General features: G+C 36.2%; 1 protein-coding gene across 6 annotated transcripts in view; it reads left to right on the forward strand.

The window, feature by feature from the left end:
- The first annotated feature begins 862 nt into the window (after positions 1–862).
- LOC122841286 (rho GTPase-activating protein 12-like) overlaps positions 863–26954 on the forward strand; it is a 61271-nt gene continuing 35179 nt past the window's right edge. Inside the window, exons 1-2 of one of the 6 annotated variants that reach the window (XM_044134466.1) lie at positions 863–1157; positions 8586–9342. In XM_044134466.1, coding sequence (XP_043990401.1) covers positions 8659–9342 — 684 coding nt within the window. In that variant the 5' untranslated portion in view covers positions 863–1157; positions 8586–8658. The remainder of the gene's footprint in view (positions 1158–8585; positions 9343–26954) is intronic. The other 5 variants (XM_044134468.1, XM_044134467.1, XM_044134470.1 and 2 more) reach the window with 5 other exon arrangements.

The following is a 26954-nucleotide window of genomic DNA, read 5'->3' on the forward strand; positions in this document are numbered from 1 at the left end:
GGACAGGTGGGTTTTAGCCTGGATTTAAAAGAACTCTGTTTCGGCTGTTTTGCAGTTTTCTGTAAGTTTGTTTCAGATTTGTGGAGCATGTAAGCAGAATGCAGCTTCTCCATGTTTGGTCTGTTCTGCATCCCCAGAATCAGAATACATGAGAGCTCTGGAAGGTTGCTATGACAACAGCAGATTTTTAATGTATTGTGATGCTAAGCCGTGATTTATGAAAGGGAGTATTATAAAGTCTATTGTCTGAGTACAGGAAGACAGTGGACAGAGGTAGACCTGTGAAGACAGTTGCACAACGCAACTAAAGATCAACTTGTGGATGAGTTTTTCTTAGTCCGACTCTTTTAATCTTAGAAATGTTCTTCACGTGTTAGAAGGCTGATTTTGTAACTGTCTTTATGTGAGTGTGGACATTCACACAGACTCAGGTCGGATCACTAGTTTCTAGCTGTAATAACTGAAGTTGTGCTGACTGTCGATTCCTTTTTAGGTCCAAGAATAACTCCAGTTTTGTTTCTGTTTAATTGGAGAAACTAATGGCACCTACGTGTTTTGTTTTTAAGCATCTATCTAGCATTTGTAGCTTCACATTATTACCGCGAGAGAGCGCTTATTCCCTGTTTGCATCTTTAACACCTGAGGGGCTCGAACCATGTGCATTCCTTATAAAGACGATGTCTCACTCTCACCGTATTTCAGTGACAAATATCTACAAAGAGCCTCTTGGGAAAAACACACACTTAGTCAACTGGTAATCTGTTGTGCAATGGATGCGCAATATCACACAGTTCGCGAAATAATGACATCTCAGCACACCGTAAAATAAATCCTCTTTTCGTTTCGCTGAAAAGTCTTCGCCGTGAAATGTCACGTGAGTAGGCGATCTTTGCTGAAAGGTGGATGCCGAAGTTGTCAGAAGCAGGCGAGAGTGCACGGGAACGGGAACTGTTGTGGATTACCCACCCCACACATACCGAGCAGGGAAGGACGGGATTGTCCGAGAAACTTTTTTTAAAAAAATAAGAAAAAGACAACGGTTCAGTTGGACACGGTGGTAGCTCCCAGGGGAAAAGTTTCCCGGCATTTAAGTTCACGGAGGAGCGCCAGAGTTCGCCGTCCTTTCCCGGAGGACTCACAAGCGGAGACACGTTCAGGTGCGGATCTTTGGCTGGGACACTCAGGAATGTTTTAGCCACAAAGCTAATTAGCTAGGCTAATGTTAGCAACAGATTAAGGCAGAACGGTTGACATTTAAGACGAAACTTTGCTTTAAAATTCATAAACATGAACTACAATTAAATCTGTAGCCTGTTCTTAAAGCGCATAGGTTAATTTTAACATTTTGTAAATATAAAAACAGGAGAAGGAAATGTAAATTCCTCACTATATTTGGCGAAGTAGTTACATTAAGTCAAAAAATAAATAATACAAGTCAAGACATATGTTTGTCTTTTTTGAAATCGTAAAACTGATAGAAATTGCATAGTTTTGTGAAATGACAGCAAGTAAATAAAGCTGTTTAAATCTGTTTAAAGCAAACATCCATTTATACTCCCTAAAGGTTCAGTTTGCATCACAATGCATTTGATTTATTTGCAGTTTATAGTGTATTTTTATCTCACATTGACAGTCAAGTTATTAAAGCAAACTCACTTCATAAATCATAGTTGGTTGACAGTAAAAACTTATATTCTATAAGTAATGTAGGCAGTATATTTGTTTATTCCACTTTGTAGACATCTATAAATAATATATAATGTCATTAAATGTTAGTTGTCAGCAACAACAGCAATATTAATATCAGATATTGTTATTGGCCCAGATGTTGTATTCATATTTATTATACTTTTTATATAATGATGTGCTCATTCAGAGAAGCATCAATCAAGCTTTTGTGGGCTGATGCCACTCTCTATTTTATCTTTTTAGGTCTGATCTACCAGTTTGAATGAATCTTTTCACACTATGACACATATAATGTACTTGTGTGAATAAGTTTTAGTCTAATTAAAGTTGAAAATAAAATAAAAAAGTGTTTCAGGTTCTTTGATGTTTTAGAATCCAGTGAAAATTAGGTAAAGCAAACAAACATGCAATTTTTTTAAAGTACTTGCCCATAACTAGAACTAGCTGAATGATTGGTGCATTACTAGAATTGTAGGTTTAAGTTTTTCATAAATTAGAATTTAAACTTTGTCCATCATTGTTTTTCAGTTTTCTTGTCAAATAAATAATGCATTATTTGCCCTAGATTGTAAAAATTGTCAATGTTTGACTGCTGTAGTTTTTCAATTTTCTCACAATGACACATTCCTATCAAACTATTATGGCAAATCATACATTTACTTTTTCATGGTTGCTCTCCATTCTAGTCAGATCTATGCTAAATTCAGAGTTGGGCCGATAATCTGCAATATAATTGAAATTGAACACTGAAACCAATATTTTCCAGTTTTCAAATAATGATTCTTGTCGTTGACAATAATTTACATCTGTGAGCATTTTAGCATTTGCTTTGGTTGTGAGGATGTAAAGAAGAAAAAAAAAACACTGTAAACTCAATAAAATATAACAGTCCTGATTTTAATAGCTGCAAATCAACTGCACAGATTTCATCAAATCTACGTCATCAAACACAGATTTTTGAAAGATTCTGTATGCTAAAAACATCATATGAAGAGATCATGTGTTTTTGAATCTTTTTTTTTCTGCTTTTCAACTTTAAAGCTTAAGCTCAGGGAACGATAATATAGCATATATAGCACATTTTCCAAATAATCCCAAGGATAACTGACATTAAGGACCATTTTTCCATTGGTTGAAATAACAGTGTGTGGGAGGAGAAATGTGGGACGACCTGCTCCGATGCCTCCTCCAGATACTGCCTTTCTGCTTGTGTGCTGGCAGGTTGTGTGTGTTCCCGTTTAAGTGGGCTGCAGCTGACTGTGTGACAGATTGTGGTTATACTCGTCCTAATGAACCTCAGGGAGCTGGGTCTCCTGGAAAGTGGTGGTGTGACGATCCTAACTGGGGCGGTTTTTGCGTAAACAGAGCTGTTTGGGGCAACTTGGGGCCTATATTTGGTGTGGCTGCATGCATGCAGAGGTCACAGCTGGACTGGCTCTTCTAATTCCTAATGTTTGAGATTTTCCATCTAGGGTGTCAAAGAAACATAAAAAGTCTTAAATTCATTAAAAAAGAAATTTGGTCTTGACAGAACTGGCTTTCTTTGTAATCTCTGTGACTGGAGATGGTTAAGGCTACGCTAACTATCTGCTAACCTACTCTTGCTAGCTAGCCAGCTTATTTTTGCGTCCAACATGTACAAAGTGCTGATTTATTGCCTCTTATCGGGATGAAGTTCATCCATTTCTTTGGAGATAGAGGTCTTAAATTTTATTCATGGTGGTCTTAAAAAGTCTTAAATCTGAGTTGGTGAAACCTGCAGGAACCTCTGTTAACCACCTTAACGGCATTGTTATTGAGAGGTCATCAAGAACAATGCCGAGTCACCCACAAAACGATCCTGAAACTGAAACTCCAAAACCAGCAACTTTGAGTTGAAATCAAATGCTTATTTGGTGCCTGTAAATGTATGTTAATTAAATCACAAGCTTTGTGCCAAACCAGTTTTCCTTGAGGAGATAAAAACCATGTCGCTAAAACGTGTACACTCAGAAAATGTCAACACATTCAACAACAGTAATTTTGTTATGAATAGGTTACTATTTATTTTGTAAAATTAATTTAGCCCAGTTACATGTTTTTTAAGTGTAGTTTTATGCATAGATGTATATTAGAGGAAGTTCTGATTTTTTTTTTTTTGTCTTCTGTCTTCTTCACTTAGAGAAAATATAAATAATGTACCAGGTAAAGATAATCATAAAAGGGGTTTTCCACCACCTTGATCACCTCTGTTTTCTGTAATACCAATGCATCAAGAAACATTTTATCTGCTGTTATGTTGGCTTTAAAGAGTCATTTATCAGAAATCAACCAATCCTAGCAGACACTTACTTCCTACTGCCTTTCTTTTTTGTCCAAGAATTGCAGCAAATTATGGCAAAAAGCTGCTTCAGGTGATGATAGTTCTGAATCAGATGATGAAATAAGATTATCTCAATTTATGCATCAAAGAAAATGTTTACAACTTTTATCTGACTTCTTTTTGTTAAACTCATAAAAGTACATCAAGGGAAAAATGGATGATTGGTTGATGCTTTATCTGTTATTTATATAAAATTCAGGTATTTTTCAACAAATATAATAGCCATTGATGTATGTATGTTAAGGAAATATTTTAAGTGTATCCAGCAACATGTAGTCTATTAAAGGAAGAATGCACTGAAATGAGGATTTAGGCTGATACCAATATCCGATATTAATCCTGCTGTTTTGGTTCATAACTGATATTTACTAGGGGTGCACAGATATAAATCAGCCATTTATTTCCTTAATTTTGGTAATCAACCAATACTTTAATGAGAAACTGATCTCATCCACCGATATTATCGACCTTCTCAAAGGTTTGAAAATCAGCCACCTTGTCACCTTTGGACAACTGAGCAACTTTGTCAATTTATCAAGCGACTCTTCAGACAAATCAGTATCAGAATTAGGAAGTCATGGTTTTCAAAAATCAGTGATCAGCAAGAAAACTGCAATTGTATTTAAACTTCTGTTTTTAGAAAATGTTTTTACGGTGTTTTTCCTTAAACTATGCAAGTCTGTTTTCATTCAGTCATGATAAAATTATTCACATTGGCCCCCATGATGAGAGACTTTTTAACAGTCCTAAGAACTTCCTATCTTTATAAATAGATTATTATAATGCAAATCTCCAACTACTGCTCTCGCTGTAACAAAAGTTCAGTGTTTCTTCCCTTCTCTGAGATTTTACAACAAAGGGCGAGTGATTTCCTCTGTGTGATGAAAGCAACCAAATCAGAGTAATCAGTGGCATCCCGGCCTCAGAGCGCTGCTAACAGGAATCATGTGAAACAGCTGAGACGGGCGTGTTTTTTTTTTTTTTGTTTGTTTTCCTACATGTTTCTTCACTCTGTTGTTCATGTCTCAAACCTTCAGACCACGCCTCTTTGTAAAGCTTATTACCATCACTTTAAATTAACGGACTGCCTCTGATTTTGCTGATTGGACTCTGGGAAGATTTGTGCGGTTTGCTAAATACCAACGCAGAAGCCGAGGCTTAGTCTAGGTGGGGATAAGTAAAAAAGGCAAACAGCCTGAGGGTATTTAATCTTCCTAACGCCTTTCTTTATGGAGAACAGAGGCCAGGAGATATCCATTATTTTATCTTTATATCTCAAATTATTTTCAAAGCTTTCTATAATTTGGTTTAGAGAGAGAGGAAAAAATGCAAACTACACTGTTTAAAGTGTTTGTAATGGTCCGTTTTTTAAACTTTTTTATCAGTTGCATATTCACTATTATCTTCTGATGCTATTTAATGTGGAAAACTTGCATTTCTCACATTAGATTCTTAAATCTGAGCACATTTTCCAATAATTAAAGTGAATCAAAGCACTTTTTCAGTTACAAAAAATACCTGTACTAAAAATATTTATTATTCTGAAAACTTGACTCAATTGTATATCTGTTATACAGATGGATTCCAACCATCTGTATAAAATGAGGCGTCTTCTTCTGTTTCCTTTAAATAAGGGGTCTCCAAAGTGTGGTCCGAGGGCCATTTGTGGCCTTTGAATTGATTTTGTTTGGTCCCTGACCACAAATCAGGAATGGTAAAAAAAAATTGGTCAACAAATTAGAAAAAATCAGTGACATAGAAAAGTAGGAAATTGTCTATTTTTCGTTTAGTAAGGCCTTTTTTATGTTTTGGATTTTTAATGATATACAAATTTTGTAAAACTTTTGTTTACTGTTAAACAAAAGACTAAAAAAGAGGAGAAAAAAAGTCAAAATAAACACATTTTTGCATTTTTAATTAATGAATTTTGTGTCTCATCAGTAGTTTAAATTTGCCAGTTTTGGTCCCAGGATACAAATTTTGGACATCAAGGATGTAAATCAAGAAACAGCTGAAAAATAAGTGTTTTTCCCCTAATATTTATTCTTTTTGAAGATGATGCATCTCTAATTTTCATCCAGAAGTGTTAGAGTCTGACACATTTCTGTTTTTGCATTAGGAAAGAATTGGATTGCTTTGGCTCAAGTAGACATTGTCTTGCTTTATTTAATGGGATGTATACAAGTAAACAATTTAAACCTAACTCATCAAGACAGAGACAAAAACAAATTGTTACGATTGATGTGCTCAAACAAATTTAAAATTTTTTGGTCTTCCTGTATCTAGTGCAGCTGGTTGAATTAAAAGGTTAAAGGTGAACAAGGAAAGCTTCCTCTTGTTCTTTGTATTTTTCATTTGGTTAATGGATTTCTGTCCAGACCAGCCATTTAATCTGTGGGGAAATTATCCAGCGGGTCGGGAGTAATCCTGGCACTTTTAGCCTAATCACACCTAATCACTGATCCTCATAAAGCTACTGTCCAGCTGATCAAAAATGCTGCTTAATAACTGGAAACGTTTTACTTTTTAACTGCAGTAACTTTTAAATTCTGTTGGGGGGCCACATCAAACCAGTTTTGGGGCCCACAAATGGTCCACGTGCCGCACTTTGGAGACCACTAACATAAAGTACGTGCATTACAAGTTAGCTACGACTAATGAAACCTGGAGATGTAAGTATTATTAATTCAGTGCAGTGTGCACAGCAATGGGAAAAATAACACAGAAAAACCGTTCATAACCAACAAAACCATTCATAATCCTTTTTTTTTTCTTGTGCTCTGTGTTGGCCGCAATACACACAGACTTGTTGCCATAGCAACTGACTGACAACAATGCTACTAATGTATCGGGATTCAACACCAAAAAAAAAAAACACTCAAACATTTTCCACATGAAGAACAGAACATTCAATCCGTTAAAAGTTTTACCTTTTCAGGCTTGATGTTTATTAATACGATTGTTAATAACTGATCACTGTGGTTGATTAGCTAATTTAAACCCCTGCTCTACTGATGATGTGTCAGAGTTGTTGTGTGGGTCGCCTCTTTTTTTTTTACCTGAACCGAAACACCAAATTTCTGCAGCACATCTACATGGTTGTAGATGGTTGTCAAAGTCAAGCCAGCAAAAGTGACCTACTTCCCTTCTTGCCATTGTTTTGTAAATAAAACTTTTTCCTGACCTTGTTATCTAGTTGTGGAAGTGTTGAAAATTAGTAGCAAAGCATTACGTCGCTTTTCTTTTTTATATATCGCATATACATTTCAGATTTAGCGTGTTTTGTTGACACCTTGGCAGCAAAAATCAATGGTAGTCATTTTCCCCCCTTTCCTCCAGCAGTATCTTTGGACGTCACATTGCAACGAGTCCATAGAAATGTTGGGATTTGGTTGTTTATATCATCTGTTAGAATGATTTTAGTTTTACTTTTTTAGCTTAAACTTCTGCTGCTGACTGTGGCTTTGTTTTCATTTTTTTTCAAATGGGGGGAAAAAAGCTGAGTAAACTTTTTCTGCTTTGACAGAGTTTTGGTTTTGCAAAAGGGAGGGAAAGCACAGCCTGTACAGGAAGTAGCGCTCTAAATTTACGACACAAGACAACACGAGATCACCACTGACAAACAGATTGCAGCACAACTAGTTTTTTCTCTCATTCTTTGGAAACTCATGTCGTATTTAGAAAGAAAATGCCTCATATTATAGCTTATATATTTCATTCAATCTGCTGCTAAGTGTAAATAAATAGTTGAAACAATGGCTTATACTTAGATGGCCAACACACAAAAGGTGTGTTTGTGTGTTTATAAAAGGGACGTCAGCAGAAAGCTATGTGAATGACTCTACCGATCTTCCTGCTCAGCAGCAACATGCCTGAGTTGTTACGGTATCTACTGTCCTTTAGCCCAGTGCAGAGCAAAGTAAATGAAGACTGCATGACTCGCCTCTGTCTCCTTCTGGCTAATCTCATGTGATGATTTCAAGTTCTGAGCTGGACGGTGCATTCAGCCTTTTAAGAGGATTAAATCTTCTCCATTTGTTCACTGTGATTGGTTTCCCAAGTATTAGGCTTCAGAAACTGATTGCGCCTTTGTTAAACATTTGTTGCATAAGAGATTAAAAATAGAAATCATCTCTGATTTCTTCTTTTTTTTTTCCCCCAGAGCAACATAAACATTTCTCCACCTTAAATTTTGAAGTTTCTTTACACATGGCCACAATTTTTAAATTTTCTTTAAGTTAAAGTTTCTCAAACTGACTAATTTAAAAATGTTTTGCTATTTTATGAAGGTAAAACATCTACACAGCTAAACCAAAAGAGTCAGGAAAATAAAAGTAAACTGTGCCTAAGCTTGAGCTTTTTGCAATAATTAGGTGCATTTATCATATTCATCCTGTTGTTTATAAATGAGGGATCTAAAATCTATGCAGAACTCCTAAGGACAACAAAATGGCATTAAGTAGGCCTGTCATGATAGTTTTTTTGCTGTGCAATAAATTGTATTTATCTGATTTTGTGTCTGCTCTGTTTCCAGGTCTGCCGCTGAGCCATGCTAGTAAATATTTCCCTCTTATGCTGAGCCGCCTTGTGGGACAGTCGGAGGCATCATGGCGGATTTGCCCATCGCGCCGGGCGAGGTCTACGTCGAAGTCGAATACGGCTATGAGTACAAGTCCAAGGACCGCCTCATCACCATTCGGGAAGGGGAATGTTACATGCTGATCAAGAAATCTAACGAGGACTGGTGGCAGGTGAGGAAAGACGAAACCACAAAGCCGTTTTACGTACCGGCTCAGTATGTGCGTGAGGTGCGGAAAGCCCTCATGCCGCCACCAAAACCCATCTCACACTCCCACACTGCATCTGGAAACTCCAACCCGCGCAGCGGTGCTGCCCTCTGGGTGAAACCAACCACTCTGGACCTGGGGACCAGTAACCAAGTCACTGACGCCCTTCAACGACACGACTCCAAAACCCGGCGCTCTCCTTCCGCGCAAACCGCCTCTTCATCCCACTTCAGTCCCCCGATCCACCGTAGGAACAGTAACAACCACCACGCTCCCAGTACGCCCACCGAGCAGGAGCGCTGTCTTGCAGAAATCCTTGCTCAGGGCGGCTTCCCCCAAAAAGGCTCGTCCAGCACCCTGCCTCGCACCTGCGCCCGGTCGTCGGACTCGCTGCGGGTGCCGCCGGACGTCACGCAGCACTGCGACTCGGCAGGAGAGGAGAGACGCACCAACGACTCAGAGTCGGGAGATGAACTGAGCAGCTCTTCAACTGAACATCTCCAGGTCAGAATCGTCTTCTTCTGTTGCTTTAAGCACATCAGTCGGCAGTAGGGATGCCGGGTTTCCTGCAGTGTTCTATAAGCCTGGCGTTGGGTTTTATAAGCTTGGCATGGGTCGTTAATTTATTTTAGTTTTGTCAATGTTAGCATTATAGTTGTTTAGGTTTTATTAATAATGTCTTCTGTAACCCACGTTGCATTCAAGGGCTAACAAGATTTTAAATAATCCGATTTTAAATAATCTAGCTAGGTTCGGCTACGAGAGGAGATGGCGATTTGTAAAACACAGAGACCATAAGATGGTGCAAATTGGTGAATTGTATTTACAATATATACATACAAATTAGTCCATAATTTGAAGAAAAAAAATTATAATAGAAAAATTAAAGTCCTTATGGACGTCCACCAGTCTTTGTTGATGATGGAAAAAACCCAAAATAGTCCACTTCCTTCGATAGGGACTTGCTTCTTGTAGCTCGCCAGTCTGGTCAGTAAACCAGACAATCCTTCCTATGGTCGAGGTCCCTTCAGCCACTCCTTTCGTGAGGGATCTCCAACGCACCTGGCCTGTATAAACAGGCCTAATTAATCAGTTACATGTACAGAAGTTTCATAAGTAAATATAACTTATGCAACTAATATTGTTACGCAACAAATCAATATACAATCATAATAGGCAGGAAAACTAGCGCTAGCATACTAGCTCCCGATCCACACTCACCAGTTCCTTCTTGATTAACTGTGATTCTGGCAACGTTTGGTTGAGTGATCATCCAGCTGCACGTCAGAGTCCCGCAGCGCTTTCTGGCTGGGCTGCCATTTGCAGCCTTATCAACGGTGCTGTCCAATTTAGGACGCTGACGTGCAGCTGTCACATGACGTCAGAGTCGCGCGAGAACACTATTGTTCTCGCCTGGTTGGTGTTAAACAAATTTAAAGGTTTTAATTAAACCTTTAAATAAAAATAAATAAATAAAATTAAATCTAACAAAAATGGAAAATAAAATAAATAAACTAAATCTAATACAGAAAAATTATCCTGGTTACACTTCCATTAATGCATAATTACCAGTGATATTTTCAAATTTTCTGTCGATATAGTAGACTGCTGAATGATCGCCCTAGCGCCCCAACCACCGGGCTTAGAACACTTTAATGGGGAAACCCTGGTGATGCAAACAGTTAATCAACTTGGCATTAGATTAATAGTTTATTAGATTAAAATTAGTTCCAATCTATTAGCAACCTACTTTTAGTGTTGTAGTTTGGCCTCCCTCCAGTAGAGGGCGTTGGTGGTTATGGGAATGAGAAACTTTCCAAACAGAATAATTCTCTTGATGTGTTTCTTTTGTGAAATATAAATATTTGGAAAGCTCCTTAAAGCTACACTATGCAACTTTTATATAATTTGTTTTGTTGACACTTTCACTGTTGTGACGGCACAGCATCAGCAGATAATCTGTGAAAAAATTTTTGTTCCTCCACCTTTGGCAATGTCCCAGTGCTAACTACAAATAACCAAACAGAGCCAGGAGGAGGGTCTTAGCGCTGTCAATCACCACACATGTGGAGCTGCTGCTAACTCCCACCCCTTCCTTCTGCTATCCTGTTGTAAATGCTCACGCTAGTCAGCATGGCCGGAAAAAAAATATTTTCTTGTAACAGTAAGTTGTTTCTCCACCATTAGCACATTGAGGAGCACATACACATGGATGGTTAACAGCACTAAGATCGTCCTCCTGGCTCTGATTGGTTGTTTTTGGTGCATTTCTTCAAAAGGTAATCGTAGCTCAGGGAGGAGGTGAAGGAGATCGATCTTTTCACAGATTATCCGCCTCATAAGCTGTCGCAACATGGTGAAGGTTTTAACAAATATGTAAGAAATAAAAGTTACATACTGGAGCTTTAAATATGCAGTATGTAACTTTTATTTTTTAAAACGTGTCAAGGTTTTTAAATTAAGACACGAAACCTTTTCAAACATTTTTAAATGTTTCCTTAAAAATAGTTTAAACAAGGTTGAAAATATTTAAGCAAGTAACACAACAAATACAAGAAAAATACAAATCTAATTGATATTTAAATTAAAGGTGTGCAGCTTAGATGAAAATACTGCATACAGTTTCCCACAGAAGCGTTAAAGTAACTCTGTTCTTAGTGTTTTATCTTAAAAATACTGAGCCAACTCTCTTCTTTGTATTGACTAAAAATACCAACTCCTTTGTTTTGTTTTTGACCTTTTCTTTTTGCTGCGGTTTTCAGCATCATGTGTCCCCTCTCACCGACGTCACAACAGACTGTGTTTTTTCTGAAAGGTTATCAGAAACTCAACATATGCAGTTTCAGTACATAAAGCAGAGCTTGTTCCTTCCTCAACCTTTCTTTGTCTCAGTTTAATGGCAACAAAGGTCAAAGTAGTTACGCTCGTTCCAGTTTTGTCCCCAAGCAGTCCGGCTTTGGGTGTCAGCAACTCGTCTACACTAAACTCACTAAACTCATATGCATTTAGCATTTTTTAAATTTTATTGTTTTAGATTCTGAGCACTTAAAAGAAAAATGAGAGGTACTGTGAATGTGAGCGCTGCATATCACTGCGTGTTTCCAGTCCTGCTGAAATGCTGCTGCAGCTGAAACTCCTGAAAGCAATCACCAAAAAGAGTAGCGATACTCAACTCTGTGCCAGTTTAATTACGTAATGGTTGAAGATGCAGTTGGTTTGAAAGTTTAAAACATGCAAATATTTATAGCTGTTTGACAACAAGGGCAATAAATTATTATTTTATGGGGGTTTTTTATGCTTTAGTTGAGTTTTTTTGGCTTCAGAACAACCATTTATGTAGCAAATAAATTATTTAGCGTAAGTATTTTGTTTTCTTTGAACCCGTTTGTCCAAGAAAATAAGAAAAAAAACAATTATTATAAATATTATTATTTTGTAGTTAGGTGATGTTTTTCATTATGGATCCAAACCTTAAAAATGATTTAGCATGTTTGCTATATTAAAGCAGTTTGTGTAGTTTTCAAATAATTTTGGTCTTAATTGGACAAATTTATTCTCAGTTGTAAGAACAGGATTAGGGTCACTTTCTTTCAAAATGCATGCTAATATTTCACCAAGTTTAATTATTTAATTAGGAAAATGAGAACTTTATGGCCTATGGGATAATTTACCGAAAAATGAAGTGAACTAAAAAAAATAAATAGTGAACTGATCTAAATAAAAGTTGATTTTCAGTAAAGGTCTCTTGATAAACGAGGTTCTATTTATGATAAAATCTTGTGATAAAAGATGAATCCTTAAACAAATTTTCTGGCAATGGAAAATGTTATTTTCTTATTTTAAAAGCAGTAGAATTATCTTTATTTGCATCTTTTAATGTACTTCAATTGCTGCATAGAAAGACTTACATGGTTAAATGAAAAATGTGTAGAAAGTGACAATTTTCATCCCAATAATTGATAAAATAATCATTAGTTTATGCTCTAATTTGCTGTAGTTAAAACATCCAAATAAACTTTATATTAGCGGAAAACAGGAGCATCTCTTTGCTATTTTTAATCTTGACTTTAGATCCTGAATTAATCTTTCCCTCTGTATTTTGTTTTGGAAAGTCTTCTATCATTATTATTATCATTATTATGAATGGTAAACAACACTGAACTCTAGATTGATTGTCGTTCAAACACAAAGCTTTGTGGACCAAGCTTTGTGTTTGGTCCAAAACATGGGAGTTTTCCACATTGTGAAACCAGTCGAGTTTCATCTGCTTGCTTATTCGGTTTTAATAACATTTGATTTCTTCTTCTTTCATGTATTTTGGTAGCTTGCCAGCTTTCTAATGTCTCTATCTTAATGTGGCAGCATTATGTAAAATCAACTTTTTGAGCTCTATGTTATGTAATAATGTTATTCCTGTGTCAAAAACATACCCAGAGTGTTGCCTTCATTATTTTATGCTTGTTTGAGAAATCCTTTAATCTCTCTACTCACCTGTGCAAAGTGCCTGGGTGATCCTAGCCTCGCCTTCAAGGACAAAGCTCCTCCTCAGAGCTGCAGTTTCCAAGCTACTGAGTTTCAGTAACACAGAGCAGCCCTCTCCCACTCTGCTCCTTCAGACTAGCCAGCAGCAATTAGCAAACAACTGGTGGAACTGCACATCTGCTGAGATCATTACATGAGCTATTTCTCGGTGAAATCTTGGTTAAAAACGTTGCTAAAGGGTTAATAGAGGAGTTGTACTTGTGATGACTTCCTGAAGGTGGAGTTTCAGAAAGACCAGAAGTTTTTAAAGAGACAGAGGCCCAATTTCAAGGCATTCAGTTAAGAAGTAAAATTTAATTTAAGCCACATTTGATATAACAACTGAAGCTAACAGTTACTTGAATATGTTAAGAAATAACACTATATATATGGAAAAAACATAATACTACCCCTTTAAAGGAATTAAGAACAAATTTAAGGCAAGGAAACCCAAAAGAAGCAGGAAAATGTTCTAAAGCAGAACCACAATGTAAATGGAACAGAGTAGAGACGTGTGTGTTTGTCCGACGGTTTGGTTGCACTCCTTTTGTCAAGCCTCTCCAGCTCCTTCTGACACGCTGCTCAAGTGGAGAGTTAGAGTGGGATGTGCTGAGGTTGCCAAGCTCTTATCTGCTGGCTGGAGCAAACAGAGAGAAACACTTTGTCAACAAGCAGTTGCTTCTGCTCTTTCATTGTTTAATCCCCTAGCTGTTGTCTCAAACCACTCAACTGATTTCAGTTAGTTACGGTACAGTAAAAAGAAAGAGGTTTGGTTTGTTTTTCAAAAATATAGAATGTGAAAAAATTATATATATTTTGTCGCTTATGTCAATGCCATGGTGCATCAATGCAGTAAATAACACAAAAAAAGACGCCCAACCAAATATTGAGTGCATGGAAATGTCAGAAATATTATTATTTTCTAACATTTCTTATTTAGAAAATCCTTTTTTGATCTTATGTAATATTGTAAATGTCCATGACTCAAAATTTTCTAAAACAAGTGTCAAAAATTTACATTTGATTAATCAATTATTGAATTCATTGTTAACTATTACTCCAGTTAATGATTATTAACTACAGACTCAAAAAAAGTAAATTTGCTGACAAAACAGCACATTTAGAACAGTAATTAAGAGAAAACTACAAGGTAAATATATACATTTTGCATGCAAGATGAAAACAACTTGGTTCGTAAAAATGTTTCACTCAAAACTTCTCAAGTGGCATAGTTTTAGCTTCACCTGGTTCAGATTCATGTTTATTTAAAACAAAACTGAGTTATATGTTTATTTTAATGCAGTTTGAATATTGTATAAAAAGGCTTAAATGATAAATCTACACAATATGCTAATTTGTTTATGTAAATAATCAATAAATCATCAGTTTCAAAATCTTAAAAAAAAATCTTTTGCAATATTCTTAATATCTGAAACACAAAATGTTGCATTTTCACTACTTGTAAGTCATAATCATCAGAATTAGTAGAGATATTTCTCTGGATATATACTGAATCTTTTATAAAACAAGTGACTTTCTCACAATGTTCTACTTTGTTTTTACTGTTTTTGTATGTCAAACATAAAAAAAATGAATGAAGTGATGCCTGTAAACAATCCAGTCATGATATTTCTATTCCGGTTGACCATAAATTTTAAACATTTCAAACAAACCATCAGATACATCACTGTACCAACGTGCTTTCGCCACCTGAAAAAGCTTCCAGCCGCCTGGGATTGGACAGTGAACTCAGTGAAGCAGACGCTCCCCTGTAGCCACTTAATAGAATAGCTGTCAAGGTCTCAGTGTGTTTTAATTTGCTGCTTCGCTGCACTTTCTCCTCCGCTGCTTTTCATCATCCCGCTGCCTCCGGGATCATAATAATCCTTCGTCATTTGCTGTAAAATGTTTGTAAGAACCCAACATGATGAGTTGAAGCTAAAAGTCACTTTTCCTCTATGAAGCGTTCTGTTCAGAGCCGTCTCTCTGCTGCAGCCCACTGCAGGACAAGGCATCTGTTTTAAAAAGTAAGCGTTAGGTGACGGATAACTCTGCATTGTTTGATTTAGTGTGATTCACCATGCGGAGTTCAAATATTACATGTTCCATATGAATGTTAGAGGCATCGGTTTTGATTATTTACACCCACTTAAAGTGGGGGTATCTGTGGAGAGAATGATCTGGCTTTCGGGTGTTAAAATTGTGGTTGCGTGAAGAAAAATTTGATTCCTGTTTGTTTCTTCCAACCAATTCCCAGTTGCCTCAGGCGGCATAAACCCTGAAAAAGGCTGGCCCAAAAAATGAGGTCAAGGGGGTGGGGAGTTTAGTGTTTTGTTGGACTGTCAATTTTATTTTAGGATGTATTCCCACCTGATAGTCCAGCCTGATTGGTAACCAAAATTGCGACATTTGTTACATTTTCAACTGCTGTGTTTTGCTTTCACACTGCACTGTCAAACAAACTAATTGAGAAACCTATTCCCCTCCTCACCTGTGGTGGTGCTGTACCAATAACTACTGAAGGAAACAACAACAAAACTTCTGAAGAAGACACTGAGCGCAACTTCCTTCTTAAACAAAAATGGAGTAGCGTCTTTTATCTTTGGTGAAAACCCATGAGCCATTTCTCCCACTGGCTCTAGACGTATGCGTTTATTTGGTAAAATTTACCCAGAATGCCCGATGCTGAAGTTCAGAGCAGTCTGCGGTCTATTTGGCGTCACTTATGCATTCGAACTGCACCAAAGTTCCCTCCAACTGAACCAAGCTGGTGTAAATGCACCCTAAATTACTTCTTTTTTTCACAGTAATTACTTAATTTTTAAATGCAGCTTAAAAATTGGGTACAACATCAACAAGGTTACTCGCAATTTGGAGGTGGGTGTTGCTTGCAGACCCTTGGTTTAACTGAAATCTAACATCGTAGCTGGGTGTGCAATACATCTTTTATCTTTTGGACAATTAATCTTAAATATTAAAACTGATGTTCTGTTCTGTTTGAAGTAGTTTGAGACTTTACTTATCTCCTCTGAACCTTGATTGTCACAGTTAATAACACCTCTCCACCCTGATGAGCTCCATTGCTCTTTATGAAATGAAATGTAATCAGCTTAAAACCTCCAACTACTCCCAGACACAGGATTGATTGGAGGAAGCAATTTCTCGTGTGTTTGATTGCCTCCTTATAGTCACACAGCTTCTCGTGCCCTACTTAGATCTTTTTCAATTGAATTGCAAAAGTGACACAAGAAAGAAGTTGAGCCAAGTAAAAACACTGATTCTGGGAACACCTGAGTGGTTTGCATTGTCTGTTGATAATCCGTTTATTGAGATGTCCGATAGTTGCACCAACCTGTCAGTCAGTCCGAAATGTCTTTAAGCTGAAGGCCTTCAGATGGAAACACAGCAAAGCTCAGGTCGTAATTTGGAAACATGCAAGATTGTTTTTTTTTTATCCTTGGACTGTTTTGTTGGTAATCTTTTAGTACACTTTGTATTAAAAGAAGGTTGTGACTTTGACCTAAACTAGGCCACCACCAGTTTTCTAAGTTCATCCCGGATCTCATCTTAGTTTGAAACAGTGGGGATTTTTCAGGTCTCAATTTGGTTTTAATTTAATGTTTCCGTATAATTTCTGCTGTGGGTTTTATATTACTAATAGGGCTGAAACGATTAATCAGATTAATTGCGATTAATCTCCAACTAACTTTGCAATTGATTAATTGTTTACAAACTCAAAACATGCCATTTACTGAGAAAGTAAATGGCATGTTTTGTTGGAACCAGTAGCTGTACATTTACCTAAATTATCATAATTTTTGTCATTATCATAATACTACCACAACATATCCTTATAGAACAAGGGTGGGCACTCCTGGTCCTTGGGGGTCGGTCTCCTGCAACTTTTAGATGCATCTCTACTTCAACACACCTGAGTCAAAAAATGAGGTCATTGGCAAGATTCTGGAGAACCTGACTGCACTTGGGAGGAGATTCAGCTGTTGGATTCAGGTGTGTTGGACCAGGGAGACGTCTAAGAGTTACAGGACACCTGGTGGTCCTGGTGGGCCCTCCAGGACCAGGAGGGCCCACCCCTGTTATAGAATAAGTCCATATCTGTCCTGTTTACTGGTAATTAGGTATGATCTAGTTTAAAATTTTACCGTTTCCAGTGATTTGAGAAACAGATCTGTGTGTGTTAGTCTTTTTCTGTCTGTCTGGAGATTTTTCTAATCCCTCTGGGAGCTTTACAGCCATATGTGTGTGTGCACACATGTTGGTTATTATGTCAGTTGCTGCGTTTGTGTCAGGGCAGCATTATGAAAGGACAGGTCAAGCTACGTTTGTTGTGGCAGGGCACCACTGATTTCCCCCTCTCCCTCTCTGTTTATGTAAGAACCAGTGAGTTAGAGTCGATGTACAAGAGGAGGGTTTGAGGGGTTTCTCATAGAAGGATCATCTGGTTTGCCACAGGGACAAGTCAGACGCACACAGAGAGAGAGAGAGTTGGTGAATAGGCAGGAACTGCTGTGTTCCTCTGCATCATCAGCATCCTTCATCAGTGCTGCTGGCTGCAAAGCTTATTGTTTCTCTGCAGCTTTGACTCTGCTGTTGGACAGTATGTACCCAGATGAGAATGAGACGGTAAGCCACCTTCTTTGTCTCTGCTTTTATTCGCTGCTGCAAGTTTACCTGCCTTTTTGCACTGCAGTTTTTTTTCTGCACAGTCAGTGCAACCTTTAACTTTTGTTGTGTGACATTTTAGTTCATGTAGGTGATACGGCAGATTCATACTTTTTCCGTTGCACACAAAGACTTAGTTTTAATTTTGTGCTCTTTTTGTTTTTCATTGATGATTCTGCTGCCAGTGCAGTAGAGAATATTTACCACTGAAGTTTGCCTCAGAGAAGACTTTTGAGTGTAAAGACATTGATTTAATCTGTATGTCAGAAGTTTAGAGTTAACCTGAAATATTTTAGCTGAGTGTGGGAAGCGGCAGGGCAGCCAAGAGGATGCACTCAGCGTTTGACTCGATGCATTACATAACCGCCAGCTACGTAACGTTTGTTTGGACAGCTGCCTGGTGAGATGAGCTCTGGGCAGAACCGATGATGACACAGGAGTTTCCGTGAGGACAGATCATTCTGTGGCATTAATTTTGGGATTTTCAATGAACTCTGCAGGTCATTCAAATGAATAATATGAGAGACGGAACAATCACTTCTCTGAATTGCAAATGAAATTTTCAGCACCATTGCAGATTCATCTCAATAAATTATTTTATAATTGAAAAGTTAATTTATTTCACAAAGTAAAATACATTACATAGGCTAACTCTACAGAAACTGATGTTTTCAAACCTTTATTTCTGTTTTTATAATGATTATTTTATGCTAAAATTAATAAAAACGTGACTAATCAAAGATCAAAATAAACTTTTTATTCCGGAATGAGGGCTTGATAAAAAGTATGTTTAATATCTGCTTAAAGATTATTTTCAAATGTTACTTTCAATCTGACTACGAATAATTGGATTGATTGCTATGAATCGATTAATCATCAACTAATTTAGTAATTGATTAATCACTAACTGGAGGATATAGACTCAAAAGAAGGCATTTGCTGAAAAAACCCCAACACAATAAGAGCAGTAAAACTGTACAAAAAATGTATATAGATTTTACATTTAACATTTAAAAAATGAACATTTGTTTTCTTAATTGGTCATTTTAGCCTCACCAGGTTTAATTGCTTTAAAGAAAATAAAAGAATGCCACTAAGCACCTTTTTCTACCAATTATTAGGTTTATCCAAAAAGTAACAGAGGGATTGATGTGAAGTCATGCAGAAAGTCCTGAGTTTCTCACATGTTGATTGAGAAGTTTTTTTTTTTAGCTGCATCCTTTGCTACAAATGATCAAATGTCACCAAAATGAATGCTATGTTACTGCACTTTAGGCAACAGATTCATTATTTATTTGTGTTTCTTTGCATTTTTAATGAATATATAATCTTGTATAAACAAGCATAAGGGGATAAATCTCCAGAATTTCTAAATTATTTCTATTTAATTAATTATCAGGAATATTGATCACTAAAATTATTATTAAATCTGACAAATGAGCCTCATCTGAACACAATAATCAGATTTGCTGAGACGTAGCATTCATGAAACCTTCTTTATCTCTACAACCATTCTGACATTACACAAGACCAGATCAGTTCAAGGCCTAAACAAAACAATCAGTTTCCTCCTAACAGACTCGAACCTCTGTGCAGCTGCTAAACGATTAACGATTAACTGTAGCTCCATACAGTAAAATCCTCTAATGTAAATAAAGGTTTGCTTCATGCCCAGCCCATGTGTGCTCTTGTTTCTCTAGCTGGCACAGCATGCATTACGGTTTCCTTTATCCAGCCGAAGTGATTGTCCTGGTGCACTTTGTTCTTTGTCAAGTCGGAAAATCGGATAATTATTCAACATGCTAACTTGGAAGCTGGTTTTTAAATGAGAGTGTAAATTTCTCTTTTCTATAGGTATCTGTGTGTTGCTGAAAAATCTCTTAAATAAAAATTATTGCTCTTGAGCCATTAGTAAAGTTAAAACATGAGGTCTTGCAGAAGTAACCCTCTTCACAGATTTAAAGCACTTGTTTTTATTCAGACTTTATCAAAATGGACGTTTTCTAGCTTCTCTGCGTGAAATTAATTCAGTGTTTTTCAGTTTGTGTTGTAGCTGTGTCAGCAAATTCAAGGCAGAGAAACGTTTTTTGGTGGAAAAATACATATCTCGAGTTTTTCCAAACTTTTACTCCTCTTTCTAACAACATTTTTTTTTTGTTTTGGGTTTGCAATCCCCTATTTTCTGTATGCAAGTTTTTAAAAAGTTATGGTTTCTAAACTACAAAATATTTCCGAGATTCTGTTCAAGCTGTTTAAAATCCTTTGATTGTGGCGGTTCAGAAACGCTGTCAGCCAGCTGACTATACAGTGTTTTTGCAGCATTATGGATGATTATTACTTTTTCTGTTTCAAAATGAAACAAACAGACTGGGTTTTACATTTTGGGTTTAAAGTTTGCATAATTACAAGAACTCCTGTGCTTGAAAAGTAGATGTAAGTTGTGATTCAGGAATCTAGAATTGGTTAAACTTTTGGTTGTATTTATTTTTATTTTATATATATTTTTTGAGCAACTTCTCTTCTTCACTAGTGCTTAAGACTGAAATACGCATGCTTTATTGTACGTTTATATTTTGTTTTGTTTTTCCATCTCTTTATATGTATATGTAGACAGTCTTCAACAGATTTCTCTCGTAAAAGAGATTTTTTCACCTCAACGAGACAAACCTGGTTAAATAAATATTATTATCATAGAAAGGGCTCACTCAACTGGCCTTATTCTAAACCAATTATTTTTCAAGTTGGAAGACTCAGGTTGTTAAAATAAAACAATGAAATTCTAATATTTTTTGGCTCTAGCTGGTTGAATTGAAAAGGCCTTTGCTGTTCATATCTATATGTTTTATAAATCAGAACAGTCCAATCAAACTGGTTTGGTCACAAATACCTACAATCTACTAAAAGTTTACAGTTATATACATGTCTGTAGAGGGACACTGCAGCCTTAGCAGTTGATTTTTATTTCCTATTATGCAAAAGCTTCATTTTAGTTTCTAGATTTGTTGTTAATAGTTGATATAGCCTTACGGATCAGAGGTCAAAGGTTGGAGAAACCAGTTTACAGATGGCAGCAAACTGAAACAGGCAGATCATCCCAGCTTGAGTCTTTTCAATCTCTTTTTCTGACACCGGTCTGCTTAATGTGTTCGGCATAACAAGGTTACAGAAACAAGATGTGGACCCACCCAGCCGGAGTTACGGGAGTGGCTAAGATAATGTGCAACCTCTTTTATTTCCAGTAGCGTTTCTGCTTGCACAAAAGTTTCAAAGCCGCTCTGTGTGTGAAACTTGATTGCCTCATTTTTGATGAGATGTGGCGCCTTCAAGACAAAACGGGTTCCAACATTTCCTCGTAGCTGAGGCCCTCCTTGTTTGGAGTTTAACCATAAATTAACTCAGACATGTCAGGGCAGGCGTTCACAGGCATGATGGCTGCAGCTTGCAATGTGAAGTAGTGGCTGCCTGATTCATCTTTTAACTTGTCTGCTACAAAACCAAAACCCTGGTGTCTCTTTAAGACCTAGTTTAAGTATAAAATACTATCTTTTTGAATTTGATCACAGCCAGCAAGAAACAAAATTAGTTTTTAACAGACTTAAACAGTCGTAGGACACATTGTTTCAAATAAGGCCTAAACATATTTTGTGCTGATGCGTTCTTAGTTTGCTAAAGTGATATTATAGCTAATTAATTAGCTGGCTTAGCTAGTTAGTTTGCAATAGACTTTGCAGAAAGACAGAGTATTTTTTTAGGTAGTTACCTGTTTCCCTTCTGTAAACATGGGTAACTACATTCTTGTGGTCCTGCTAGTTCAGATTATTACAAGAAAGAAGTTATTCTAGTTATGCAAATGATACTCTGCTCTATATTGCAACATCCCAACCTGACTATGAACCCATTAAAGCAACAAATAAATGTGTGGATGTGCCATAACTTTCTTCAAATGAATAGAAAGAAAACTGAAGTTATTATATTTGCACCTATTAATGGACGATCACTAATCGAGAAACCTCTGTTAGTTTATTAATTGTGGAAGTGCTCAGCAACCCAGAACAAGAATCAAACATGGGGAACCAACATTTAGCTTTTTCAACCACAACTAGCGTAACAACCTAATTGTGGTTGTTACCCTTGCCTTTTTGTTTTTCTATTGGTTTTGTTATTTTGTTTCTATTTTCTTTTAATTAATGTAAAGCACTTTGGACCGCTTTGTTGCTGAAAATGAGAGATATACACTACAGACCAAAGGTTTGGACACAACTGTGTGTCCAAACCTTTGGTCTGTACTGTATATATATAAAATACCTCTGGCTCTACAACTGGAAACTAATGATTAGGCTTGAAATCTGGATGTTGGGATGGAGCTTGACCTGAATATTTAGAGTCACATAAAGAAGGTTACAAAGTCAGCCTTTTATCACCTGAAGAACATTTCCAGGATTAAAAGACTAAAATCTAGAGAAACTCCTCCATATCTTTAGTCACATTGATTATAAATAAAATCCTTTGTTTTTTTTTGTAATCACTGAATGCCAGGCACCATGTAGCCACCACTGTCCTGATGTATACTGGAGGCTTGAGCTGTGGAAAAACCTCCAAAATGAGCCAGTACTGAATGTAAAACAGCCTTTGAAGTATTTGTGCCACATAGTCGATAGTGTTAGCAGGATAAGTTGGTCCATCATGTGTAGAGTCTCCTCTCCAAAGCTCTTGTGTTCACCTGTCAAGCTGACAGTGGCTGTACAACCTTGAATGTCTGCCGGCTCCCAGCGTGTCAGCCTGAGTTTGCACATTTCACAGTGATCTGTGCAGAAATCGCCTTCCTATGGGAGGCACCGATTGAGTTGACCTGACAAAAGATTAAAAGAATGGACATTACAAAGTGAATATAGTGCTGAGTCATTGTGGGAAAATGGATGCACCGTGACAGCTTTCTCTTCTGTACTTCCCGTTTTGTGGAGATTACTTTATTTTGGACTTCATTAGCAGATTCATAAGATCTTTACTCTTTTTTTTTTCTTCTTGATTTCCCTATGGAGTTAAAATGTTCACATGATCCTGCCGTTTTGCACAGCTTTTCCTCTTGATCTTGTTCAACCGGTTAGACCTGAACAGGTTTCTGTGCCTTGCATTTTTACGTCTCAGAAACCAGAAATGTGATCCACTCTTTTGATAATTTGGATTTAAAAGCAAAATTACAATTTAAACCCAGCAAAATTCTCTGATCTAAATGGGAAACAGATTTTTCTCTTCATTGAAAAATAGAGTTCATAAATCTAAAGTTAATGCTTATGGTTATCTGCACTTTGCCAAGTCATGTTTAGATCTGTCATAAGAAATTTTGCTGGCTGATAAATTGTCCCAGAAGTTATTGAAATGAATGATAATATTGTTTAGAAACCATTTTCAAGCAATATAATAGCAACAATAATGCAAGAACACATTTTGAAAAATCAGTAAACTTTGAATTCTGATGAACAGTTAATACCAAAACTGGAAGGCATTTAAAATATCCAAAAATAAATAAACAAAACAACAGAAATGACAAATAAACAAAAATTTTCTTCAAAAAATAGCTAGCTGAGACCAAAGCAACAGACTGAAGACTTTAGTTTTTCAGTTTTTGGTCAAAATAGACAAAAAAGAAAAATTATAAATCATGCAAATGGGAATTATTGAGTTTGTTTTAATTTATCATGCTACCTACTGATTTATTGCGACAGGTTTCGTCATGTTCTCAATGGGTTTCAGTTGTAATTTAAATTGAGCCCATCTGATGTTTTGGTTTGCTGCTCTTTTTCACAATTTAGTTTAGCAAACGTATCTAAAAGTATTTAAGGATGAGAAACATCTGCTTGGTTGGATATAAAAGGTCTGCACACATATTATTTAACACACTTCTGAGTGAGAAATGATTATAATTAGTTTTTTAAGGCCGAGTGAAAATTATTTCAGTTTTTTTTTTTATCTCTAAAGCTCCCATAAGAATGACCTTGCAGGTTTTTGCTTTGCTACCAGAGGCAATCACAGCCTGTTTCTATCTCTGGCTGCTTTTCTCCGCTCTGCTTCAACCCCCGACTGGAAGCTATGAGATGGAAAACTGCCTGGAGTCATTTTGAAGTCAGGTTACAGCAGCACCTGTGCAGTGCGGTTTTCTCCATTTGTGGATTTTCTTCAACATTTTTTGTTGAACATTTTAAACAGTTTTGCAACCTGACGTCCTGCATTTAAATATATTTATTAATATTTACATTATTAAAAATCCTCTGAATCTGGTTACTAGATCATTTCTTTTTGGATTGCTCCTCCTTAAGAGATGGTAATCCTTTTATTTTGGTGTTTAACCTTAATTAGCAGTGTTAGTATTGCTAACCCTGAAGCACTAATCATAAACATTAGTTCTGCTAACATGAAAGTGCTACATAAACACAGTATTTAGAAGAGGCTAATGCTAAAGCGCTAACTTGAATCCAAATTATATATACCATTGAAAGACTTCAACTCTAGAGAACCAATTTAATGTTGACTTTACAATTTACATGTTCATTAAAGCCTTCAGATATTGTATTTATGTTTATATCTTGTTCTCTGCTGTCCGTGTTTTATTTTATTCCTGTATGTTTCTTGTTTCAAATAAAGTTAATGGACAAACAAGAGAGAGAACTTGAAAAGAGGAAGCTGAACTGCATTGTCAACAGTCGTCACCCTTTTCAAAATAAGAGCATTTTTTATATAAACGCCTAACTACTTAAAAAATTCTTAAAAGTCGATAACCAAAACTTTAACGCAAATGTTAAACTTTTTTCAACTGCAATTCTAGAAAGCTAAGTAAATTAGTGCTTTAGAAGTTATCTGATTAAACTAGTTTAGGGGAAGCTAAGTGCACTAAACGTTTTCAAAGATTAGCTCTTTTATTAGCAGAAGTGCCCACCGCTATTAGTTAGCATTATTGGTATCGATGAGCTTTTAATTTGGTAATCAGTCCATTTTCAGGTTTTTTCTACATATTAATTTTTTCCTAAACAAAATCTAAATTAAAAACAAAATAAAAAAATTTATTTGGAAAAATTCCTATGAATCGCATTTTGAGCCGGATGGTTAAAATGTTTTTCCAAAAACATTTTGATTTAAAAGGGCATTTATTGTAAAAACTTATAAGATTTTTTGATTTATTGTTTTATCAATAAATTTCAATTACTTAAAAAAATTGTTTACTCTTTTCTCCACTGCAATATATTTCTTGAAGTGTGGTCTTTCTAGAAAAATGGGAATATTTTTCTAGAACACTTTGTGATGCTATATATGTACAAATATTTTTCCATGCAGTCTAAGAAAGAAGTTATAGATTTTAACCAGATTTTTATTGTTATCACAATAGTACCACAGAATATCATGATCAAATTCTTACCATCTGTAGTAATAAAGAGCAATAAATCTGTGACCAATACAATAAATTCATATTCATTTCAGTTTTTTACCTGTTTTTTGTTAATACCGTCCTGTTTACCAGTAGAAGTCCTTCTATATTTCACGCTAGCTATCCTGCCGGAGGGATTTCTTTTTTCTCTTTATCGTTCTCCTTTTCTACGAAAAGCTTCACTGTCGGGGCATGTGGCTGTAAGGAAGCCAAGATTTCTCTTCTCTGTAGCCGGTGGAGAGAAATATGTGAGGATGGTGGGGAAAAAAACCAACTTTTCTTTCCTCCTTCACCGCCACTGCATTCTTTAAGGTGTGCAGAAACAAGTTAATACAGGATTCTGCTGTGTATAAATCTTGTATTTGCTAGAATGAGCTCCACAAACGACAAAGAGATGAATATGTTCTGATATTCTACATTTCACTCACTCTGATTTTGATTTGATAAGAAAAAACGCCATAAAATAACAACCACTGCTGACTGATAAAAGTTTCCACAGCAGCAAGTGTGAATTATTAATGACTTAAATATCTAACTTAGTTTTACAAGGAAATCTGCTGACTGTAGTTTTGTTTAAAGAGAAAACTTTATTATTTTTTGCCATTTAATGACATAAAAGATTTCTTCAAATGTTGCAGCTGAAAGTGTTTTAAAAAGATGATGATCATCATTTGGGTCTGGTAGGAAGAGCAAATGATTCTGGTAAAAATAGTCAACAGAAAAAGCATTTATTGTAAAACTACATTTTATAATTTCCCAGAAAAACAGGTAAATCTGGTTGTGTTCGTCTTTTTTGCAGTTCATTACTCTCAACAAGTTCCTCTGCTCTGTTTCAAACTAACTTTTTGTACTTTGTGTCATTTCATTCAGCAGCTGCTGACCTCTTGACTTGTATTGTTTTTGCAGGAGTTTAGTTGCTTTTCAATCCACAAATAAAGAAAACATTAATTTGTGCACTTCCTATATTTTATGTGGACAAGAAGTGCAAAATTATTATTATTTGATGCTCTTATCTCCAGTTTTTACATTTTTTTGACATAAGAAACACAATTAAAATCACACATTAATAAGTTTATTACATAAGTCATTAAAAGGAAGCATGCCATGCTATCAACATTCTGCCACTTCCTGTGTTCTTCTTCGTCATTTCCACCAGTAGTAACATCCTGTTGTTGATCATGTCACTCGAGTGATGAGAAAGTGTTTCCATTTCAGTTTTGCCAAATACACTGATTTCTTTGCAACTGAAAAAATCACCTCATCCCAGCCTAAAAACAATTTAAAAAGATAAATAATAATAATTAAACTAATTTCATTTTGTAATTCAGATTTGTGTAACTATATTCTCAATGGAAGCACAGCCACACTAGTGAATAATTAGTTTTTAAATGATTATTATTGATATGATTAATTCTGACTTACCATTTGTAGAAACAAAATGTAAATAACATCAGATTTTTTTGTATTGTCTTATCATCTGAAAAATGCCTGTTTT

This window comes from Gambusia affinis, linkage group LG12, assembly GCF_019740435.1.
Source record: "Gambusia affinis linkage group LG12, SWU_Gaff_1.0, whole genome shotgun sequence".
Taxonomy (NCBI): Eukaryota; Metazoa; Chordata; class Actinopteri; order Cyprinodontiformes; family Poeciliidae; genus Gambusia; species Gambusia affinis.